Source organism: Takifugu rubripes, chromosome 5 (assembly GCF_901000725.2).
Source record: "Takifugu rubripes chromosome 5, fTakRub1.2, whole genome shotgun sequence".
NCBI classification, from domain to species: domain Eukaryota; kingdom Metazoa; phylum Chordata; class Actinopteri; order Tetraodontiformes; family Tetraodontidae; genus Takifugu; species Takifugu rubripes.
In genome coordinates, this window is record NC_042289.1 from 13243366 (window position 1) to 13262168 (window position 18803).

The window sequence follows — 18803 nt, forward strand, 5'->3', positions numbered from 1 at the left end:
ATGGAAACCTCATGAATCTAATTACTCTGATTACTCTAATTCTACCTCTGTATTGGAACCTATCCAGGACAGTTGGACATGTCCTGGTCCTCCTACCTGGACAAAAGGAAGCTGTGCTTAAAGGGGCGTGGTTACGATATTAAAGCCCGCCCCCATGTATCATGGTGCGTTTTATAAAGTGTGAAGGAGGAAGGGCTCCATCATCGATGCTCCTCATCATCACTTGACTTATCTGACATGATATCCCCAGTTCCCATCTTGTACTGAGGGCTGCAGCACTGCACAGTGAGTATGAAGCGTAAATTCTCTTTCTTGTAGACAAACACGAAGCTTTAAAGCGTCACGTGAGATTTCTATTGTGTGTGATGGGGCTGCTTTGCAATTAAAAGTGCCAAAACGTATTGAAACTAACATGGGATGATGCTTTCTACCAAATAATAATAATAAGCATTGACATTTCAAAGAATTTACCATTAATTTGAGTCTGAACTTTTATCAAAAATTGCATAAAAATATATTTGGTCAAAAGACACTAAGACTGCTCGTCTGGCTGAAGGAATGACAGAGGTTTTTCAGCAAATGTGAGAGATTTTCATTAAACATGCTCAATATTGGTTTTCACCCACGTAGCTGACACACATGGATACACCTTGTGACATGTCACCATTTTGGTGTAAACGGTAAGGTTGGCTGGACACATGAGCTGCACCTTATAAGGTAGTATGCCCGCTAAGTCCTTAGCATCCCTCTTTGGGCTACCAGGCTACCAGGAGAACGGGTTAGCCAAACATGGGCATTCCAGCATGGCAGTTTACTTGTTTGAGTATTGGGGTTATCTGTGTGCTGCTTTTCATGTTTTATTGCCTGCTGTTCAATGGGAGGTCAAAGGAGCCTCCTGACCTGCACGAAGAGGCAGCGGCAACGATAAGCATGTAAGTAGCTCATTTGAAACCCAGGCAAATGTGCTGTTATCAGGAATAATCCCTCTGCCGTTGACTGGCACCGCATGATGCTTTTGACACTTGGATTAAAAGCTGAAATGGTTGAAAATGCACCAATGACGCTCATTTCTCCTTGTCCGTCTTCTCTGATGTGCAGTGATGAAGAGGGAAGAGTCGCTTCAGAGATTCTGAGCCAGGTTTCGCTAATGTTGACTTGATTCTGTGTGTAATTTATAATTCAGCATCATAGGAGACACGGTGACAGTTTCAATGTTTTCCTGCGTTTCCACACAACCCCAGCAAAGAAATAATAATAGAATAATAATCAGAACTTAAACGCAGATGTGTCAAGTTTAGGTTTTTGAAGAATAAAAACTTTAATGCTTTTTTTTTGCAGCAGCAGCGCTAGTGCCGTAGCTTAGCATTTGTTCCAGTTTTAACACTTTTGTTATTGGCACTTTATAACTCACATTTGGTGTTTTGTTTGTCCAGAAGTTCCGAAATTGCAGTTGTAAATTAAACTACCTTACTTAGAATCCTGGAAAATGTCTCTAATCCTATTTCACATTTCAGGAACTGTTTCATTTTAATTTCATTTTAAAAGCATTGCCTTATTTTAGTTGTGTCAACAGAAAAGACCTGAAAAATAAATGAAACATTTTCAGCCGTACGTTTTCTCTGTAGCTGTGGAGCTAACATTGTTAGCATGCTAATGTTCCGGCTCACAATGGTACTTTTCTCTTTTGCAGTTGTGACCTCATTAATAATCAGCTCGTGTGTTATAAATCTCAGATTTACAGTTTCTGGTTGTTCCCACAGATCAGAGATTAAAGCGAGGTCAAAGGTCAGCCTGTGTCCTGCCACCGTCCCCGACCACAACCCAGCTGTCAGCTGCTGCACCTCTGGATCTTCAGCGAGCGACCCAGACCCCACCAGCAGCAGCAGTACTCCAGCCATGGCTGACACCCCCTCCGAGGACAGCAAGTATCTCTACCTGCAGAACGACTTCCGCAACAGCGGCGTGGCGCAGGCCGACTGGGCCGCCAAGAAGATGGTGTGGGTGCCGTCTGAGCGGGAGGGCTTCGAGGCGGCCAGCGTAAAGGAGGAGAAAGGTGACCAGGTAGCGTACGTCTTTGTAAATACCTTCATCTTTGTACAGGGACACGGGTGTAAGAAAAGGTTTGGATTTAAACCCGGATGTGTGGCTGCAGGTCCTGGTGGAGCTCTCCAATGGGCAGAAGATGACGGTGAACAAGGACGACATCCAGAAGATGAACCCGCCTAAATTCAGCAAGGTGGAGGACATGGCCGCCCTCACCTTCCTCAACGAAGCCTCCGTCCTGCAGAACCTGCGGGAGCGATACTTCTCCAGCCTGATCTATGTGAGGACCATTCACAGTACCAATCCCTGAGAAGCTCTCAGATGTTTCCCAACTCAGACAAGACCACATAAAAACATTAAAACGTTAGCTATTAAATCAGATTTATTAGCTTCAGCACGTTACCATGCTAGCCTGTCAGCTATCGGGGAGAAAGGAGGAAGGCTTATCGTTCAGGACTGTCCTTCACCTAAACTCACAGCATGTACTTGAAGGATCAACAGCTTATTTTTTTATTGTTTCCGTGGGTCAGGGATGTTAAATTAAAGCCCTCGTCTAAAAGGACCTGCTAAGTTGATGGCTTGAGGCTGAGACGCGCGGCCCCTCCGGTCCATATATGAGCAGACAGGAAAGTCTCCGATGATGAACTCTGGAATCAGCTGCAGCTCCTGAAACATCAGACACGCAATTAAAGTCAGTGCACGTGGAAACTGGAGCTTCAGGGAGCTGCAGGGGTCTTACTGGGCTTACTGGTCCAGGGTCAAGATGGTTTATTCAAGAGTTAACGCCATTTAACCTGCATGTTCAGAAGCATCGCTGAGAGCCTTCTTCCCACTGACACACACACACACACACACACACCAACACACTCTCTCACAAATGAACCACACAGACTTCAACGGCTTCACAAACTCCACAATAAGGGACAATAAGCTTCTCCTCTCCGCCCGCAGACGTACTCGGGTTTGTTCTGCGTGGTCGTCAATCCCTATAAGATGCTGCCCATCTACTCGGAGAAGATCATTGAGATGTACAAGGGCAAGAAACGCCACGAGGTGCCGCCGCACATCTACTCCATCACGGACAACGCCTACAGGAACATGATGCAAGGTGCTTTTGGCTATGGCTCGATCACCACCGCTCTCTTAAATGTCTTTAAAAATGCTGGTTTGCTCGTTGTTTTCCCAAAACAAGCTGCGCTCCCGCCTCGGCCGCTTCAATCTGGAACTTTCTCAAATGTCGTTTCGATCACGCACGTTCGGTTGTGATCTGAGAGGATGAGCGGTGGCAGGTTAAAGCCTTGGCGCGTGCCGTCTCGTCTCCGTCTGGTCCTCCCTTGACCTCGGGTCCCGTACTTTCCACTGGGCTCCAGAATGGCCATACATGGAGCAGACGGACAGATTACAGTGATAGAGATCCACATCCACCTGCTATTTTTAGCTGATTGGAGCGATGGAGGCTAATCTCCCCTCTGAAAAAGACTTCAGAGCTGTTTGCTTTTGTGGCTCCGTGAGGCGCCTCTGCACAGCCTGGCGAGTTCAGTCAACATCTGCTTTTATCCTCCTTAACCACCCCCCCCCATCTCTCTCCTCAGACCGTGAGGATCAGTCTATCCTCTGCACGTGAGTCAGAACATCATTGTGTGTGTGTGTGTGTGTGTGTTCAGATTCACTTCCTACTGCCTGATCAACCTGGCAGCTGATCACTTTTCCTCCCAACTCTGCTCCGTCCCCCAGAGGCGAATCTGGAGCCGGGAAGACTGAAAACACCAAGAAGGTGATCCAGTATCTGGCTGTTGTCGCCTCCTCACACAAGGGCAAGAAGGATGCTAATCCTGTGAGTAGCGGCGTTCAGTCCATCAACCTGGAGGCAAAACTGTCAGTCAGTCATGTGAATAAACTCTTTTATTATTTACTGGCCTGAAAATGGGAGGGGGCAGGTTCTGCTAGCATGCTAATCGATGCTAAATATCTAAGACCTACTGCAATAACATGTAATGATGTGATGCTGGAGCTGAAGGAATGGAAGTGTCGGAGGAGAGAAAACTACATGTGCATGCGTGCTTGGGTCAGTCATACTGGAACCAGACTGGTTCCAGTATGACTGACCCCCAGACTCTGGGGTAACCGTCTAACTCTGCTCTCTCGCCACAGCAACAAGCAGCCTCTCTGGCTTATGTGAGTACAACTTCTGCCTGGAACTATATTCTCAGAATTTTAGTCTCTATTCCAGAATAGTTAGTTTAGTGTCTTCGAGGTCATTCGTTATTACGACTACTGAGATAATACCTGTTTGAGTATTGGTGGATGTGCTTGTTATGGGCTGTAGGGGGAGCTAGAGAAGCAGCTGCTGCAGGCTAATCCCATCCTGGAGGCCTTTGGAAATGCAAAGACCATCAAGAACGATAATTCCTCACGATTTGTAAGTCAGGCTGTCAGTCGTCATTAACAGACGCAGAGATTTTCCCAGCAGCCATTGCAGCCGCTCGTCTCTCCTCCGTCTGCAGGGGAAATTCATCAAGCTCAACTTTGACGTGACGGGCTACATCGTCGGAGCAAATATCGACACCTGTATCCTCGTGGTCGCTGAACTCTGACATGGCAGATGGTTTTTTTAGCAGCAGCCTGTGGTGGTTTTAGGCTTAACTCTGGATCCCATCAGACCTGCTGGAGAAGTCTCGCTGCATCCGTCAGGCCAACACCGAGCGAGCCTTTCACATCTTCTACTACATGGTGGCAGGAGTCAAAGACAAGATGAGAGGTGGGAGAACTGCAAATGAAGTCTCAAATGAAGTGATCCACCACTGGCACAGTTAAAGAGCCCAAGGTTGTGTCTGCACGTGTGTGTTAGAGGACCTCCTGCTGGAGGGCTTCGCCTCCTATCGGTTCCTGGTGGCGGGGCACGTGGAGATCCCCGGCCAGGAGGACGATGTGCTGTTTGAGGAGACTCTGGAGGCCATGGAGATCATGGGCTTCAACGAGGAGGAGAGAATAGGTATCTGAAGCAGACCTCGGTTTAAATGTCCCCATCGTCTTGTCTCTGAGTCGCTCTTCTCCTGCTGGTTTCAGGCATGCTGAAAGTGGTCTCCACTGTTCTCCAGCTGGGCAACGTCAAGTTTGAGAAGGAGAGGAACAGCGAGCAGGCGACCATGCCCGACAACACCGGTAAACTTTAGCCAAACACTCCAACAAACTCCTTCCAAACTCTTTACGTGTTTTATTGGGACGGCGACGTCACGTTACAACCCCAATTACACCGTTGCTGCATGTGTGCTGGAGATCTTTAATTGCTCCTCCTGTGCTCCTCAGCGGCCCAGAAGGTGTGTCACCTGCAGGGCATCAGCGTGACCGACTTCACCCGCGCCATCCTCACCCCGCGGATCAAAGTGGGCAGAGAGGTGGTGCAGAAGGCGCAGACCAAGCAGCAGGTAACCAAACTTTGGGAAACGCTTGATGTTCGTGAGGCGTGCGATCACACCCGCGGTCCTCCGTCTGGTCCAGGCTGATTTTGCCATCGAGGCGCTGGCGAAGGCCATGTACGACCGCCTTTTTCGCTGGATCCTGGCCAGAGTGAACAAGACCCTGGACAAGAGCAAAAGACAGTCCTCGTCCTTCCTGGGCATCCTGGACATCGCTGGCTTCGAGATCTTTGAGGTGAGCAGCAGACAACAACGAGTCCTTGAATGTTTGGTCTCCGCCAGCTTCATCTCCCTCCTCCTCCTCCTCGTCTTCCTCCTCCTCCTCCTCCTCCTCAGGACAACTCATTTGAACAGCTCTGCATCAACTACACCAACGAGCGTCTGCAGCAGCTCTTCAACCACACCATGTTCATCCTGGAGCAGGAGGAATACAAGAGGGAGGGCATCGAGTGGAACTTCATCGACTTTGGACTGGACCTGCTTCCCTGCATCGAGCTCATCGAACGGCCGGTCAGGACCAGCTGCAGCCTCGCCGAAACGCCCTGATTTAGTTGTATGGAAGTTCAGGGAGAGTTTGAACTCTAATCATCTGAGCTGATCAGAGCTGTGTCCTGCAGAACAACCCTCCAGGCATCCTGGCCCTGCTGGATGAAGAGTGCTGGTTCCCCAAAGCCACTGACGTGTCCTTTGTGGAGAAGCTGCTGAACACCCACACGGGTCACGTGAAGTTCTCCAAACCCAAACAGCACAAAGACAAGCTGATGTTCAGCGTCCTGCACTACGCCGGTAAGGTGAGCATCACGGTGACGCCTGCAGAACCCAGCGACGCTGCGAGCAGCAGACGGGGAGCCGGCAGTGAGACACAAACGGCCCGTTGAATAAATGACTTGTATGATTTCTGTTTCCAGGTCGACTATAATGCAGCTGATTGGCTGACGAAGAACATGGATCCTCTGAATGACAACGTGACCGCTCTGCTCAACAACTCATCCAGCGCCTTCATCCAGGACCTGTGGAAAGACGGTCAGGCCCATGACGCAGCTCTTTAATTACCCCATTTGCATATATGTTGTGGTTTGGACCTTTTTAAATGTATTCTTTGTGTCTCTGCACTGTCAGCGGACCGAGTGGTGGGTTTGGAGACCATGACGAAGATGTCAGAAAGTTCAGGCCCCACAAAATCCAAGAAGGGGATGTTCCGCACCGTGGGTCAGCTGTACAAGGAGTCACTGAGCAAACTGATGACCACCCTGAACAACACTCAGCCCAACTTCGTCCGCTGCATCATCCCCAACCATGAAAAGAGGGTACGTCGGGCTCCGTGTTGCTTTTTCTGGGCTTCGGGCCGCTGAGACTGTAAATTCTGCTGTTGTGTTTTCAGTCTGGGAAGATGGACGCCAACCTGGTGCTGGAGCAGCTGCGCTGTAACGGTGTGTTGGAAGGCATCAGAATCTGCAGACAGGGATTCCCGAACCGCATCCCGTTCCAGGAGTTCAGGCAGAGGTGAGGGTGTAGTTTGTCACTGCGGCCGCTTGAGGGCGCCGCAGTCCACGATGCAGTCGTTCTAACGGAGTCAAATGGGACAAAAGTTGCTTTAAGTTTAAAACAAGAGCAATGGACGTGAAGCATCTCTTCAAATTAAACTTGAATTTATACACTTTGTTAAATAGTGAGTCTACATGAGTCATTTTTGCAGGTATGAGATCCTGGCTGCTCATGCGATCCCAAAGGGTTTCATGGATGGGAAGCAGGCCTGCTGTCTGATGGTGAGCTTTGTGTTGGTGCTGACATGTTCCTCTGGGGGTCCGATATGGTGTCGCCATGTCAACACTCGATCAGGTAAAGGTGGTTGTAACTTTTCACTTTACTCCTCCAGATAAAACACCTGGATCTGGATCCCAACCTCTATCGCATTGGTCAGAGTAAAATGTTCTTTAGAACCGGAGTTTTGGCCCAGCTGGAGGAGGAGAGAGACCTCAAACTGACCGTGGTCATCATCGCCTTCCAAGCACAGGCCAGAGGCTTCCTGGCCCGCAAGTAAGACCAAGTCTGAACCTGCGGACTGCTGAGATGTTTCAGGAGGGTCCTACTGTTCTCTGTCATTCATCTTTTTAGGGCTTTCAGTAAACGTCAGCAACAGCTGAGCGCCATGAAGGTCATTCAGAGGAACTGCGCCTGTTACCTCAAACTCAAGAACTGGCAGTGGTGGCGGCTCTTTACCAAGGTCACACACAAACATCAGAGCTTAAACTCCTAAACTACAATAACAGTATTTTTGCACCAATCAAGTTGCACCAATCCCCTTCTAATTTCTGATCAAAGGTCATGACAAATGCCATTATATTTGCGTAGAGTTGCAAAGTGCTGACAAACTGCTTCTGGTTCAGGTGAAGCCGCTGCTGCAGGTCACCAGACAAGAGGAAGAGATGAGCCAGAAAGACGAGGAGCTCAAGGCAGCCAAGGATTTGGCTGTGAAGGCAGAGGCTGAACTGAAGGACGTCTCCCAGAAGCACAGCCAGGTGAGAGCCAAGCGAGTGCGGTCGTTTAAGGGTGTTTGTAGTGGAGTTCTACCCTGAAAGCTGTGGTCCCCGCAGCTGCTGGAAGAGCGCACCCAGCTGGAGATGAAGCTGCAAGCAGAGACAGATCTGTACGCTGAGGCAGAGGAGATGAGAGTGCGTCTGGAGGCCAAGAAGCAGGAGCTGGAGGAGGTGCTGCATGAGATGGAGACCCGGCTGGAGGAGGAGGAGGAGCGCAGCCTCAATCTGCAGCAGGAGCGGAAGGACATGGAGCAGCACCTGCAGGTGGACACAGGACACTTTCATCTTCTTTCACATTAATGAAAATTCAAATAAGAACATACCTGTTGATCTTCTGAGAGTTTCCACACCTGTGGTGCGACTATTGCAGCTCATGGAGGCCCACATCGCAGATGAAGAAGACGCTCGGCAGAAGCTGCAGCTGGAGAAAGTGGCCGTAGAAGGAAAAGTCAAGAAGCTGGAGGAGGACGTCCTCTTCATGGAAGACCAGAATAACAAGCTGCAGAAGGTAGAAAATGGTGGTTTTTCTCGAGGTTTGTTTTGTTGTTTGAGGGCTTCTCCATCTTCAGGAGCGGAAGCTTATGGAGGAGAGGATGGCAGATCTGAGCTCCAACCTGGCTGAGGAAGAGGAGAAGTCCAAGAATTTGACCAAACTCAAGAACAAACACGAGTCCATGATCTCTGATCTGGAGGGTCAGTGGAAACATTTAAAACAAAGAAACTTGTGCATGTTTGTGATCAAAGATTGTGTGTTTGTGTGTGTGTGTGTGTGTAGTGCGTATGAAGAAGGAGGAGAAGGGCCGTCTGGACATGGAGAAGGCCAAGAGGAAAGTGGAGGCGGAGCTTGCTGAGTTGCACGAGCAGTACGCCGACCTACAGGCCCAACTCGAGGACCTGAGAGCCCAGTTAGCCGCGAAAGAGGAGGAGCTTCAGGCCACACAAGCCCAGTGAGCAGCGTGTTATCAGGCAGAATCTCTAAAGTCTTTATTTTTATTGATGTTTGCATACGTCCAAGCTCAAGTTGAGGCTCAGAACCTTGATGTCACCATCTAATTCCTGTCAAACTGGATTCAAAGATGGAGATGTGTGTTTCCGCCCATAGTTTGGAGGAAGAGAGCAGCCAGCGCGGGGCTGCGGTGAAGCGGGTTCGAGAGTTGGAGGCTCTGATTTCAGAGCTCCAGGAGGACTTGGAGGCGGAGAGGATGGCCAGGGCGAAGGTGGAGGCTGCTCGTCGAGATCTGGGCGAGGAGCTCAACGCTCTGCGCACAGAGCTGGAGGACAGCCTGGACACCACCGCTGCACAGCAAGAGCTGAGGTCGGGACGATGAGCTGCACGGCCCGATTGGTGTCGACACGGTGTCTTCTGCATCAAAGTTTATCAGCCAACGATGCGACTTTCAGGGCAAAGCGTGAGCAGGAGGTGGCCTCTCTGAAGAAAACCATGGAGGAGGAGGGGCGGAACCACGAGGCTCAAATCCAGGACCTGAGGCAGAAACACGGCCAGGCTGTGGAGGAGCTGAACGAGCAGCTGGAGCAGGCCAAGAGGGTAACAATCAAACTGTTCTATGGGGCTCTAAAGCTTCCACTTTGGTCCGGAGTCCTTCTTTTTTCTCTTGATGACTCGAATAGTTGACATCACTCTTCAGCCACATGAAAATGACAAAATAACATCATTAATACCACCTGGTATCCAGGTGAGAGCTGGTCTGGACAAAGCCAAGCAGGCTCTGGAGAAGGAGACGGCAGATTTAAGCGCCGACCTGCGCTCGCTCGCCAGTTCCAAGCAGGACGTGGAGCACAAGAAGAAGAAGTTGGAGGGCCAGCTGAACGACCTGCACTCGCGCTTCAATGAGAGCGAGCGGCAGAGGACGGAGCTGAGCGAGCGCATCTCCAAAATGACGGTGAGTCTCCAGCTGGTGGCCTCTGTGATGCCACTTTTCCTGTGTCCTTGCGTTTCTGTCAGAAGAGCTGTGCAGGAGGGAACGCGTGACTTCTTCTTTCATCTGTGCCAGGTGGAGCTGGACGGCGTGACAAGTCTGCTCAACGAAGCGGAGGGAAAGAACATCAAGCTGAGCAAAGACGTGTCCGCTCTGAACTCGCAGCTCCAGGATGCTCAGGTGACTCGAACATCGTGATGAATGAAAGGGTGACGTGTCTTGGTGACACGCTTGCCGACAGTAACGTTAAAGAAAAGCTCCTGGTCCATGAAATGGTTGGGATTCATTTACTGAAGAGCAGGAGAAACCCCAGTCAGTACCAGGCTCACCTTTTACTCACATCTCCTTCCTCCTCGTGTGTCTCCTATAGGAGCTGCTGACAGAGGAGACGCGTCAGAAGCTGAATCTGTCTGGACGTCTGCGTCAGATGGAGGACGACAGGAACAGCCTGATTGAGCAGCTGGAGGAGGAGACCGAGGCCAAGCGAGTGGTGGAGAGGCAGCTCTCTAACCTCAACATGCAGGTCAGTAACGTCGGAAGTTTGAAATCATCTGAAGAGCAACAGCGGCGAAAGAGAGAAGCAGGTCCACCGTCTGTTGCTGCTCCCTCCTCAGCTGTCCGACTACAAAAAGAAGCTGGAGGAGATGTCGGGCACGGTGGAGATGCTGGAGGAGAGCAAGAAACGTCTGCAGAGAGACCTGGAGGCAGCCAACGGCGAATATGAGGAGAAAGCTTCTGCCTTTGACAAGCTGGACAAGAGCCGCGGGCGTCTTCAGCAGGAGCTCGAGGATGTCCTCATGGACCTGGACAGCCAGAGGCAGCTCGTGTCCAACCTTGAGAAGAAGCAGAAGAAGTTTGATCAGGTATCAACATTGTGGTAGACACAGAATAGAGAAGAATGAAGTTCATGTTCTTGATCTTCTATGGTTCTTCTGTCCGGATCAGATGCTGGCGGAGGAGCGCGCCGTCTCCTGCAAGTTTGCAGAGGAGCGAGACCGAGCTGAGGCGGAGGCGAGGGAGAAAGAGACGCGCGTCCTGGCTCTGGCCAGAGCGCTTGATGAGAACCAAATGGCTCTGGAAGAGGCAGAGAAGACCATGAAGGCCCTCCGAGTTGAAATGGAGGACCTCATCAGCTCCAAGGATGACGTGGGAAAAAGCGTAAGAGAAGGTGTCTGAAAGCCAACATTTGCAATCAAAAGGATCTCTGAGCCTCCACACGTCTTCCCCCAGGTACACGATCTGGAGAAGGCTAAACGCAGCCTGGAGGCCATGGTAGAGGAGATGAGGACTCAGCTGGAGGAGCTGGAGGATGAGCTGCAGGTCGCTGAGGATGCCAAACTGCGCTTGGAGGTCAACAGCCAGGCAATGAAAGCGCAGCACGAGAGGGAGCTGCGCGCCCGCGACGAGATGGGCGAGGAGAAGAGGAAGCAGCTCCTAAAACAGGTGGAGAACTCTGCTGCTTCTGTCCGGGACTGAACAAATCGTCTTCAGAGCCGCTAAGTGTCCTTCCTGGCAGGTGCGTGAGCTTGAGGAGGAGCTGGAGGAGGAGAGGAAGCAGCGGGGCTCGGCTTCAGGAAGCAAGAAGAAGCTGGAGGGGGAGCTGAAGGACATAGAAGACCAGATGGAGGCCACCAGCAGGGCACGTGATGAAGCGGTCAAACAACTTCGCAAGATCCAGGTCGGAGAGCTTTTCTACACATCTTTGGTTGTTGGAGCTGTCGGGTTTATCAAAGAATAAACACAACCTCATCTTCTCCTCTCAGGGCCAGGCGAAGGAGCTCCAGAGGGAGCTGGAGGACTCCCGTGCAGCCCAGAAGGAGGTTCTGGCCTCAGCCAGAGAAGCCGAACGCAGGTCCAAGGCCATGGAGGCCGATATCATCCAGCTGCAGGAGGTCAGGCCTCGGGGAGTCAGACCTCCTGCAGACATTCATAAAACAGTTGGCTAAATTTGGTGTTGCTTCATCTGGGAGGTTTTCTGTGTTTCCACCTGTCTGTCCAGATGTTGGCAGCAGCCGAGAGAGCTCGGAAGCAGGCGGAGACGGAAAGAGACGAGCTGTCTGAGGAACTGGCCAGTAACTCGTCTGGAAAGTGGGTGTCTTCTCCCAGTCATGCGGGAATATTCAGGCACCATCTTCTCGTCCTCCATCTCTTCTTTCTCTTCTGCTCCCTTTTCTCCTCTTTGGACATTCAGATCGATGCTCTCCGATGAAAAGCGTCGCCTGGACACCAAGATCCGGCAGCTGGAGGAGGAGCTGGAGGAGGAGCAGGCTAATGTGGAAGGCCTGAATGAGCGGCTGAGGAAGAGCCAGCAGCTGGTAGGTTAAAGTTCACCCGGGCGTCTCTCAACGTGACCCGCCTGTTCTTGGGTGTGAAGGTGGATCAGCTGGGGGCCGAACTGGCAGCGGAGCGCTCTGCCTCCCAGAGCAAGGAGGGATCCAAGCAGCAGCTGGAGAGGCAGAACCGAGAGCTGAAGGCCAAGCTGCAGGAGATGGAAGGCCAGGGCCGCTCCAAGCTCAAATCCTCCATCGCCACCCTGGAAACCAAACTGAGGGAGGTCGAAGAGCAGCTGGAGACAGAGAGCAGGTGATGGTGCATGGTGGGAAACGGAGTTCAAATATTCCAGGTCACATCTAACTCTGACGATGTGTAGAGAACGTCAGGCCAACGCCAAGAACCTGCGTCAGAAGGAGAAGAAACTCAAAGATCTGTCCATCCAGATGGAGGATGAGAGGAAGCAGGCCCAGCAGTACAAAGACCAGGTGAGAACAAGACGAGGAGCGTGAGGAGGTTCCTCCTCCCTCCTTCCTGCTCACGGTTGCTGCTCTTCTGCTCTGCAGGCGGAGAAGTCCAACGTCAGGGTGAAGCAGCTGAAGCACCAGCTGGAGGAGGCAGAGGAGGAGGCGCAGCGGGTGGTTGCAGGTCGCAGGAAACTGCAGCGGGAGCTGGAGGAGGCGAGCGAGGCCAACGACACGCTGAGCCGGGAGGTGGCGTCCCTCAGGAGTAAACTCAGGTATGAGCGGGACTCAGCAAGTGTGGAAGATTTGATTAGCAAGTTTGAATTAATAACTGAGTTTGAAAACATGAACGCATGAGACCATTTGTGACATTACTTTCCTTTTCCTCTTTATTTCCTGCTTCACACCTCTCCTCAGACGCCTCTGAGCTGCAGTTTCCCTGGAATATTCTCCTCTCCACCCTAACACCCCCCCCCTCCCCTTTACGCCTGCCTCCACAGCTCAGAGGCTCCATCATCAAAATAAAAACCTGCTCTGAGACTTGCTGCTGCTTCCTGTCCTCTCTCTGACCCTCTGCTTCCTCCCTTTCGTGCTTCTGATGCGCCCTTGGGTGTTCCCAGGCGAGGCGGTGACGCCGTGTTCAGCAGCCCCAGCCCTCGAAGCAGCAGCGGCGGCGGCAGCAGCATCAGAAGCTTAGGCCTGGGAGGGAGCATCAGCCGAAGAAGCACCATCAAGGAGAACTCGGTGGAGCTGCAGGAGGAAGAACGCCGCTCCCCATCACCACCTGCCTGCAGCTCTCCTCTGGAGCCCCACAGGGAGTCCTTCGACTACTGCCCCGATGAGTAGAGTAACCAGTGATGTCACTGCGAAAACATTCTTAGATTCTTCATGTTCATGAGAAGTCTCATAGAAATATAAAAAACTCATAAGTGTTTAACTGTACAGAAGCTGAGAGCAGCCCTTTTTAGTCCGATTAGCGATCAAATTAGCTGCAGTGGCGGGTTCCGGCCAGTAGATGGCAGTGATGTCATATTTAACACAAGAATGTCGACTTTTACCCAGAAAAAAAATCACATTTTCTTTGTCATTTATCAGCAATAATACAAAATACACACTCATAATTTTATGTCAAGTTTGATTTATATGCTTATTACAGCTGATAATGGTGGAACCAAGAATAATTGGTGATTGGATGCAAGTTTTAAACTCAGGGAGGTTTTTATTTTACTCACTTTCATTAGTCCAACTATCCAATACAATATATACACAGTTCAAGCAGCCTTCCTTCTGTCTTTTCTGAATGAATCTGACCCACTACTGTTCTCAGCTTCTGTAAAAAAAAATCTATATATAAAAATACATAAAAAGTTTTAACCATATTTGCAGTTTTGTAATTGTTAGCAAAACACATCACAAAATGTTCCCTTCCCTGACTTGCACGCACTGTTAAATAATTTAATATTTAAAAAAAACAAAAAGCCTTAAACTTTTACTGAATCCAATCATTTGTCACATTTAGCCAATTCTTCTAAATGCTTGTAGATTGATGTAGTTAAGATTTAATATATTTACGTGTATTTATATTGCAGATGCTTGAAATAATTAACACAAGTTAGATTCCTTTGTTTTCCTGCTGTTTGCTTTTCTCTTCATTTAAGTCTGATTAAAAACATTTATTTAGATTGAAATGTTGGATATTTATTATTAGCTCAGGCAGTTTAGCCCTAAAACAGCAACACACCATATTAGACGGTCTTCCCGAACCCTCTCAGACGTCAGCTCACTTCTTCCAGCTTTCAGAGAAACAAGTTTTTATTTTCATATTTCAACTTTATTAACTTCTTAAAGAAAAAGACAGGAGCAGCAGTGAGTACTTGGTGAAATCAGTCCGTCTCACTCCTTAGCATTGAGCTACGTTAGCGCCTTACAAAACTAATCTATTCCCACTTTTCTTCTTTTTAACATAAAACACGTGTAACCTTCACTGAAGTATTCTCATCTCAGATGTTTGAATTTGACTCCCGCAGGGACAGAAACTCTGTTTGACCTCATTTTCACTTCATTGTGATAATCTGTGGTAAACTTCCTCCTGAGAACTTATTCCAACCTTTAGCCTGGGCCTGAACTAGAGGTTCTTCTCTCTACTGGACCTTGTGCCTAAACACAACAAACACAGACCTGCTGACAAAGACGTGGACAAAATGTGATGGAAAAGATTCTCTTGATTGGAAAAGATTCTCTTGATTGGAAAAAGATTCTCTTGATTGGAAAAAGGAGGCGACGAAGCTGCAGACTGATGGTGACAAAACTCACCCGAGGTTCATTAAGGCTGTAAATTAGAGTCGTTACAGACGCTCACAGGCTGGTAGCATCATCTCCAGTCAGGAGTCCCACATGTCTCCTCCTCAGTGATCCACCAAAACCACAAACAATCCCAACATTTCCTATTGTTGGAAAACTAATCAAAAAATCAGCATGTCAGTTGTACCATTAATCAGTTTCTGGAACATGATGGTGAACAACCGGGCAAAGCGACGGGTCTTGTTTACAGAGCCGGTCTTTCATTAAATCACTGGGGGGAAAAAAATCAGTGATAAAATGAACAAAAAGCACAAATGTAAAAGTTCTTATTGGGCCGTGTTGATGTGAGCCAGTTCTGCAACATCGCTGCCCCCTGCTGGGCTGGAGGAGAACTGCCCCTGGCGCTCGCTCGCTCGCTCGCCACTGACTATTTGTGGCGTTCCAACATCAGGAAACATCTGTCTGCAGAGTAAAAGGAGCTCTGAAGGAAGATTATTCCAGCTGCAAGCGCTCACAAACTCAAGTATCCATGGAAACAGGCCTCTCCCTCATCACACGGTACCGTTGTGTCTGACAGGTCCAGACTGGAAGGAGGGTCGGATGGCGGTGGAAGGTTTTCAGTATCACAGCAGCAACTTTGGCCCCGCCCCAAAGTCTAACCTCTTCATCAGCCTGTGGAGCACAACCAACCAACACACTCAGACGTCCACAGCGCCTCCGCATGACACCGTGTGACCCAGCTGCACCGCGGCTCACCCCTTGTTGTAAAGGCCATTTGTAGGCTGGCTCTCTGAGGAGTCGCCACAGCCTGATGGCGTTCCCTGCCCACCGCCGCGGCTCCTACGGCTCGCTGCCTGCTCGTTTATGTAGTCCCGGCACGACGCCAGCTTGGACTCCAGGTTCTGAAACACAACAAACCCACATTTGCTCCACACCGAGTGACGATTTCAGCTCGCACGGCTCTAAAACGCCTGAGACGTGCTTTGGTTGAACCAGCAGAGCGTCGTGGGGAGAAGGATGAACACCCTGCTGAGGTTCTTACCCCAACCTTTCTCAGCAACTCTCCAACAATGCTCAGAGCAGAGATTCTGGCCGTTGTGGTGAGCGGCGCCCTCCAGAGGCTTCCTCCTGCAAACACAACACGGTGGACATTTCACCCCCCAAAACATAAAAGGCCTCAGAAAGGTAAACAACAAGAACCTTCCTCCAGCACACACACACACACACACACACTGACCACGGGTGAAGGGGGGTGAGGCTGGAGGCCGTGATGGCGTGCAGATGGGGTCATTAGAGGGGGAAGATGGGTTTCTGCCCTCAGCTCTTCTGTCTGGGGGGGTGAGAGGTGGCGTGGGCAGCCCTCCCACAGCCAGAGGTGCTGGGGGGGTGGAGCAGAGCTCTTTGAGTGCGCTGCTGTGGGGCGGCGTCTTGTCCTGTACCTGCTGTTTCTGCTGAACGGCGAGCTCCTGCCTCAGGTCTGACACAAACACGCACACCGAGGCGTTAAAGACGAGAACAACCGGGATGTGAGCTGAGCAGGATCAAAGGGGACCCCCGCAGCCTCCTGACCTCTGGCCTCATCCTTCAGCCTCTGCACCGACTCCAGCAGATTCTCCTTCTCATCCAGCTCGCTCTCCAGGAAGGCGTTCCTCTCGATAACCTGGTTCATCCTCTGCTCAAAGTCCTCCAGGGACATGATGGTCGCCCTGTCACACAACACCTACAGTCAAGAGCCGAGAAACATCTGCAACCTACAAGCTTATTCATGAAGCTACGCGGAACCCTCAGCTATCAATAACTATGACTTCCATTAGAACAGCACACAATGGCATGGTCTCCTCAGACCTCTTGGTCCTCTCCAGGTCATCGTTGACCTGCTCCAGCTCCCGGATGTATTTCTGAAGCTGGTCTTTGATGGCCGTGTTCTCGGCGAGCTCGCCCTCCAGGCTGGAGATCTGCCGGTACGCCTCCGAGTGCTGCGTCTCATACTTCTCCTAACGGGTCAGAGGAAGCAGAGCAGAGCTGGAACTGAAGGCTTCCATGAGCTGGACATACCTGTCAGCTAAAGGTCTTGGAAGGGGACTGAACCCAACATTCACCCCGTCTCCTACGGGTGCGTCCCCTTTAAAACACTCCCCCATTATGCGACTGTCTGATGGAAGGAGCGATCCCCTCCAGACACAAGCCAAACTGGAGCCATCAGCTGCTTTTTCTGCCCTGAATGGGGCCTTTGTGGCCGCCTGTCTCAGCACAGCGGTGAAGAACTCCAGGCAGCCTCCCAACGCAGCTCCACCAATCAGCTGATGGCTGTGGGAACATCTGCTGAGGGCGTTCAGTGTGAGCACTAAAGCTGCTGCTCCGTCAGCTCTGAAGGTCCGATCGCTGGTTTATTGCAGTATTAACAACATCTTTCAGTTGTGATCCGAGCGTTCTGGATTCAGCTCGGCCGCTGACCCCCTTCGCTACCTTGTAGTTCTCCAGCTCCATCTTGAGACGGTTGTTGGCCGACAGCAGCTCACGATTCCGCACTTCACACTGTTTGAGCTCCGTCTCCAGTTCCACCTCGTAGTCCCGACTCATCTGCTGGAACTCCTGCAGCTCCTCCCGGGCTTCCTCAGCGCTGCGTGCACGTACATGCACAGAATGTTATCCATAAAGAGAACGGGACGGTTTTCATTAGTCTGGATCATCCAGGTTTCCACAGATTTATCCAAAACAATGCAACTAAAATGTCTCTGGACTAAAACGTCCATCCGTTTTTGGAGGTTTAGATAGAAAAATAGAGCCAAACCTGTGATTATTCCGAGCTGCCTGCTCCCTCCAGTACTCCAGCTCTTCCTCCAGGGACCCAAACCGGGCTCCTGTGTCCGGCTCCTCCATCACCCAGAGCTGGTCCTCCCAGCTTCCAATAACAAATCTGAAATTTAAAGGAAAACCCAGTGGTTTGTAACTTCCTCTGGGCACAAATTGCACTATGATTGAAGACTGGCCTGGAGTTTGGGTACAGAGCAAACTCCAGATTACCCTAAAGCTAACGGGTCACTTTTATCTTTATTCCCTCGTGTTATTGACTATTAATTTGACTTTGTTTCAGAAACACTTCAAATAATCAGGCAGCGCCACCAACTAACTACAAAAGTGGGATAAGACCAGCAAAAAAGGGCGAATGTTCGCAGTTCCAAACAATAATTGAGCCTCTCCTGCTAAGTTTGGCTTTAACCATTTAAATCCCAGCTGAGACGCAGAAGATTCGCTTTACGATCAACAGTTGCTCCGATCAACGCGATGTCCCCTGTTTCCAAACCCTCTCCGGTGTCCCGATCATCAATACCGGGCTTTCTGCTCGAGACTCGGAGCTAAACGAACCGTGAGGGGACGTTTCTGTCCTCAGGAGACAGAATCCACAAAGTTGCTGCTGTCTTCGAGAGACGTCGAACAATAAATGTTGTCCTTCATATTGTCTACAACCATCCACCAATCACAAGTTAGCTGGCAGGCTCATCCCCCTCGCCCATTGGTTCACTACCCGTCAATCATTGTTTTAAGTGGGCGGGAGTAAGTCTGTCGTCCAATCAGAGGACTGGTGTCCGTGTCAATGACGGTGGGCTTGCGGATGGAGTCCCATCTGTCAGCGTCCACGTTAACGTGCTTTGTTTCCGACCTCAACGCAAGAAATTACAGCCGTGCAAGAATTTTTTTATCTCAAAAATCAATCTCTGTTTACTGCTGCATAAAACAACCTTGAGAAATGATTTTACATCTTTTCCCCCCCAACAGAAATAAAAAGCTATAACAAGTATTTTAAGTTAAGAACGGATCAATCACGTTCACCGT

The 18803-nt window shown here is 50.3% G+C and overlaps 2 protein-coding genes across 4 annotated transcripts; one reads left to right on the forward strand and one right to left on the reverse strand.

The window, feature by feature from the left end:
• The first annotated feature begins 642 nt into the window (after positions 1-642).
• LOC777990 (myosin-11) lies at positions 643-14356 on the forward strand. The gene is made up of 43 exons (XM_003964973.3): positions 643-680; positions 1761-2061; positions 2153-2323; positions 2995-3151; positions 3636-3663; positions 3778-3877; positions 4195-4218; positions 4370-4462; positions 4548-4611; positions 4703-4801; positions 4892-5035; positions 5110-5205; positions 5350-5468; positions 5542-5694; positions 5796-5969; positions 6077-6250; positions 6368-6482; positions 6579-6766; positions 6841-6962; positions 7156-7225; positions 7336-7496; positions 7575-7683; positions 7847-7978; positions 8054-8260; positions 8367-8504; positions 8566-8689; positions 8772-8943; positions 9099-9311; positions 9398-9542; positions 9691-9897; positions 10009-10113; positions 10304-10456; positions 10548-10796; positions 10879-11091; positions 11164-11376; positions 11450-11611; positions 11697-11825; positions 11933-12021; positions 12125-12248; positions 12308-12516; positions 12584-12692; positions 12771-12943; positions 13289-14356. Exons 1-43 carry the CDS (start codon positions 658-660, stop codon positions 13512-13514), a joined length of 6177 nt encoding a protein of 2058 aa, XP_003965022.3. The 5' UTR covers positions 643-657; the 3' UTR covers positions 13515-14356.
• A 106-nt stretch (positions 14357-14462) lies between these two features.
• Positions 14463-18440, reverse strand: LOC101077024 (nuclear distribution protein nudE homolog 1-like). Of its 3 annotated transcripts, none has more exons than XM_003964974.3 (9): positions 18336-18440; positions 17761-17886; positions 17436-17589; positions 16815-16963; positions 16539-16675; positions 16207-16446; positions 16012-16097; positions 15726-15871; positions 14463-15641 (listed from the first exon to the last, which is right to left on the reverse strand). In XM_003964974.3, the coding sequence occupies exons 2-9, from the start codon at positions 17847-17849 to the stop codon at positions 15593-15595; spliced, it is 1050 nt and encodes a 349-aa protein (XP_003965023.2). In that variant the 5' UTR covers positions 17850-17886; positions 18336-18440; the 3' UTR covers positions 14463-15592. The 3 variants fall into 3 exon arrangements, with proteins under 3 accessions (XP_003965023.2, XP_011602613.2, XP_029692039.1); XM_011604311.2 differs by having other exon boundaries at positions 18229-18383; XM_029836179.1 differs by lacking the exon at positions 18336-18440 and adding an exon at positions 18101-18223.
• Between the last annotated feature and the right edge of the window lie 363 nt (positions 18441-18803).

Bases quoted from the DNA above. Each gene is read 5' to 3' on its own strand.
- LOC777990 (XM_003964973.3), top strand. From the start codon at position 658: ATGTCACCATTTTGGTGTAAACG. The intron at 5,036-5,109 runs GTATCTGAAGCA...TGCTGGTTTCAG, and splicing joins CAACGAGGAGGAGAGAATAG to GCATGCTGAAAGTGGTCTCC. The intron at 5,206-5,349 runs GTAAACTTTAGC...TGTGCTCCTCAG, and splicing joins GACCATGCCCGACAACACCG to CGGCCCAGAAGGTGTGTCAC.
- LOC101077024 (XM_003964974.3), bottom strand. From the start codon at position 17,849: ATGGAGGAGCCGGACACAGGAGCCCGGTTTGGGTCCCTGGAGGAAGAG. The intron at 16,964-17,435 runs GTAGCGAAGGGG...CTGACCCGTTAG, and splicing joins TGGAGCTGGAGAACTACAAG to GAGAAGTATGAGACGCAGCA. The intron at 15,872-16,011 runs GTAAGAACCTCA...GTTGTGTTTCAG, and splicing joins AGTTGCTGAGAAAGGTTGGG to AACCTGGAGTCCAAGCTGGC.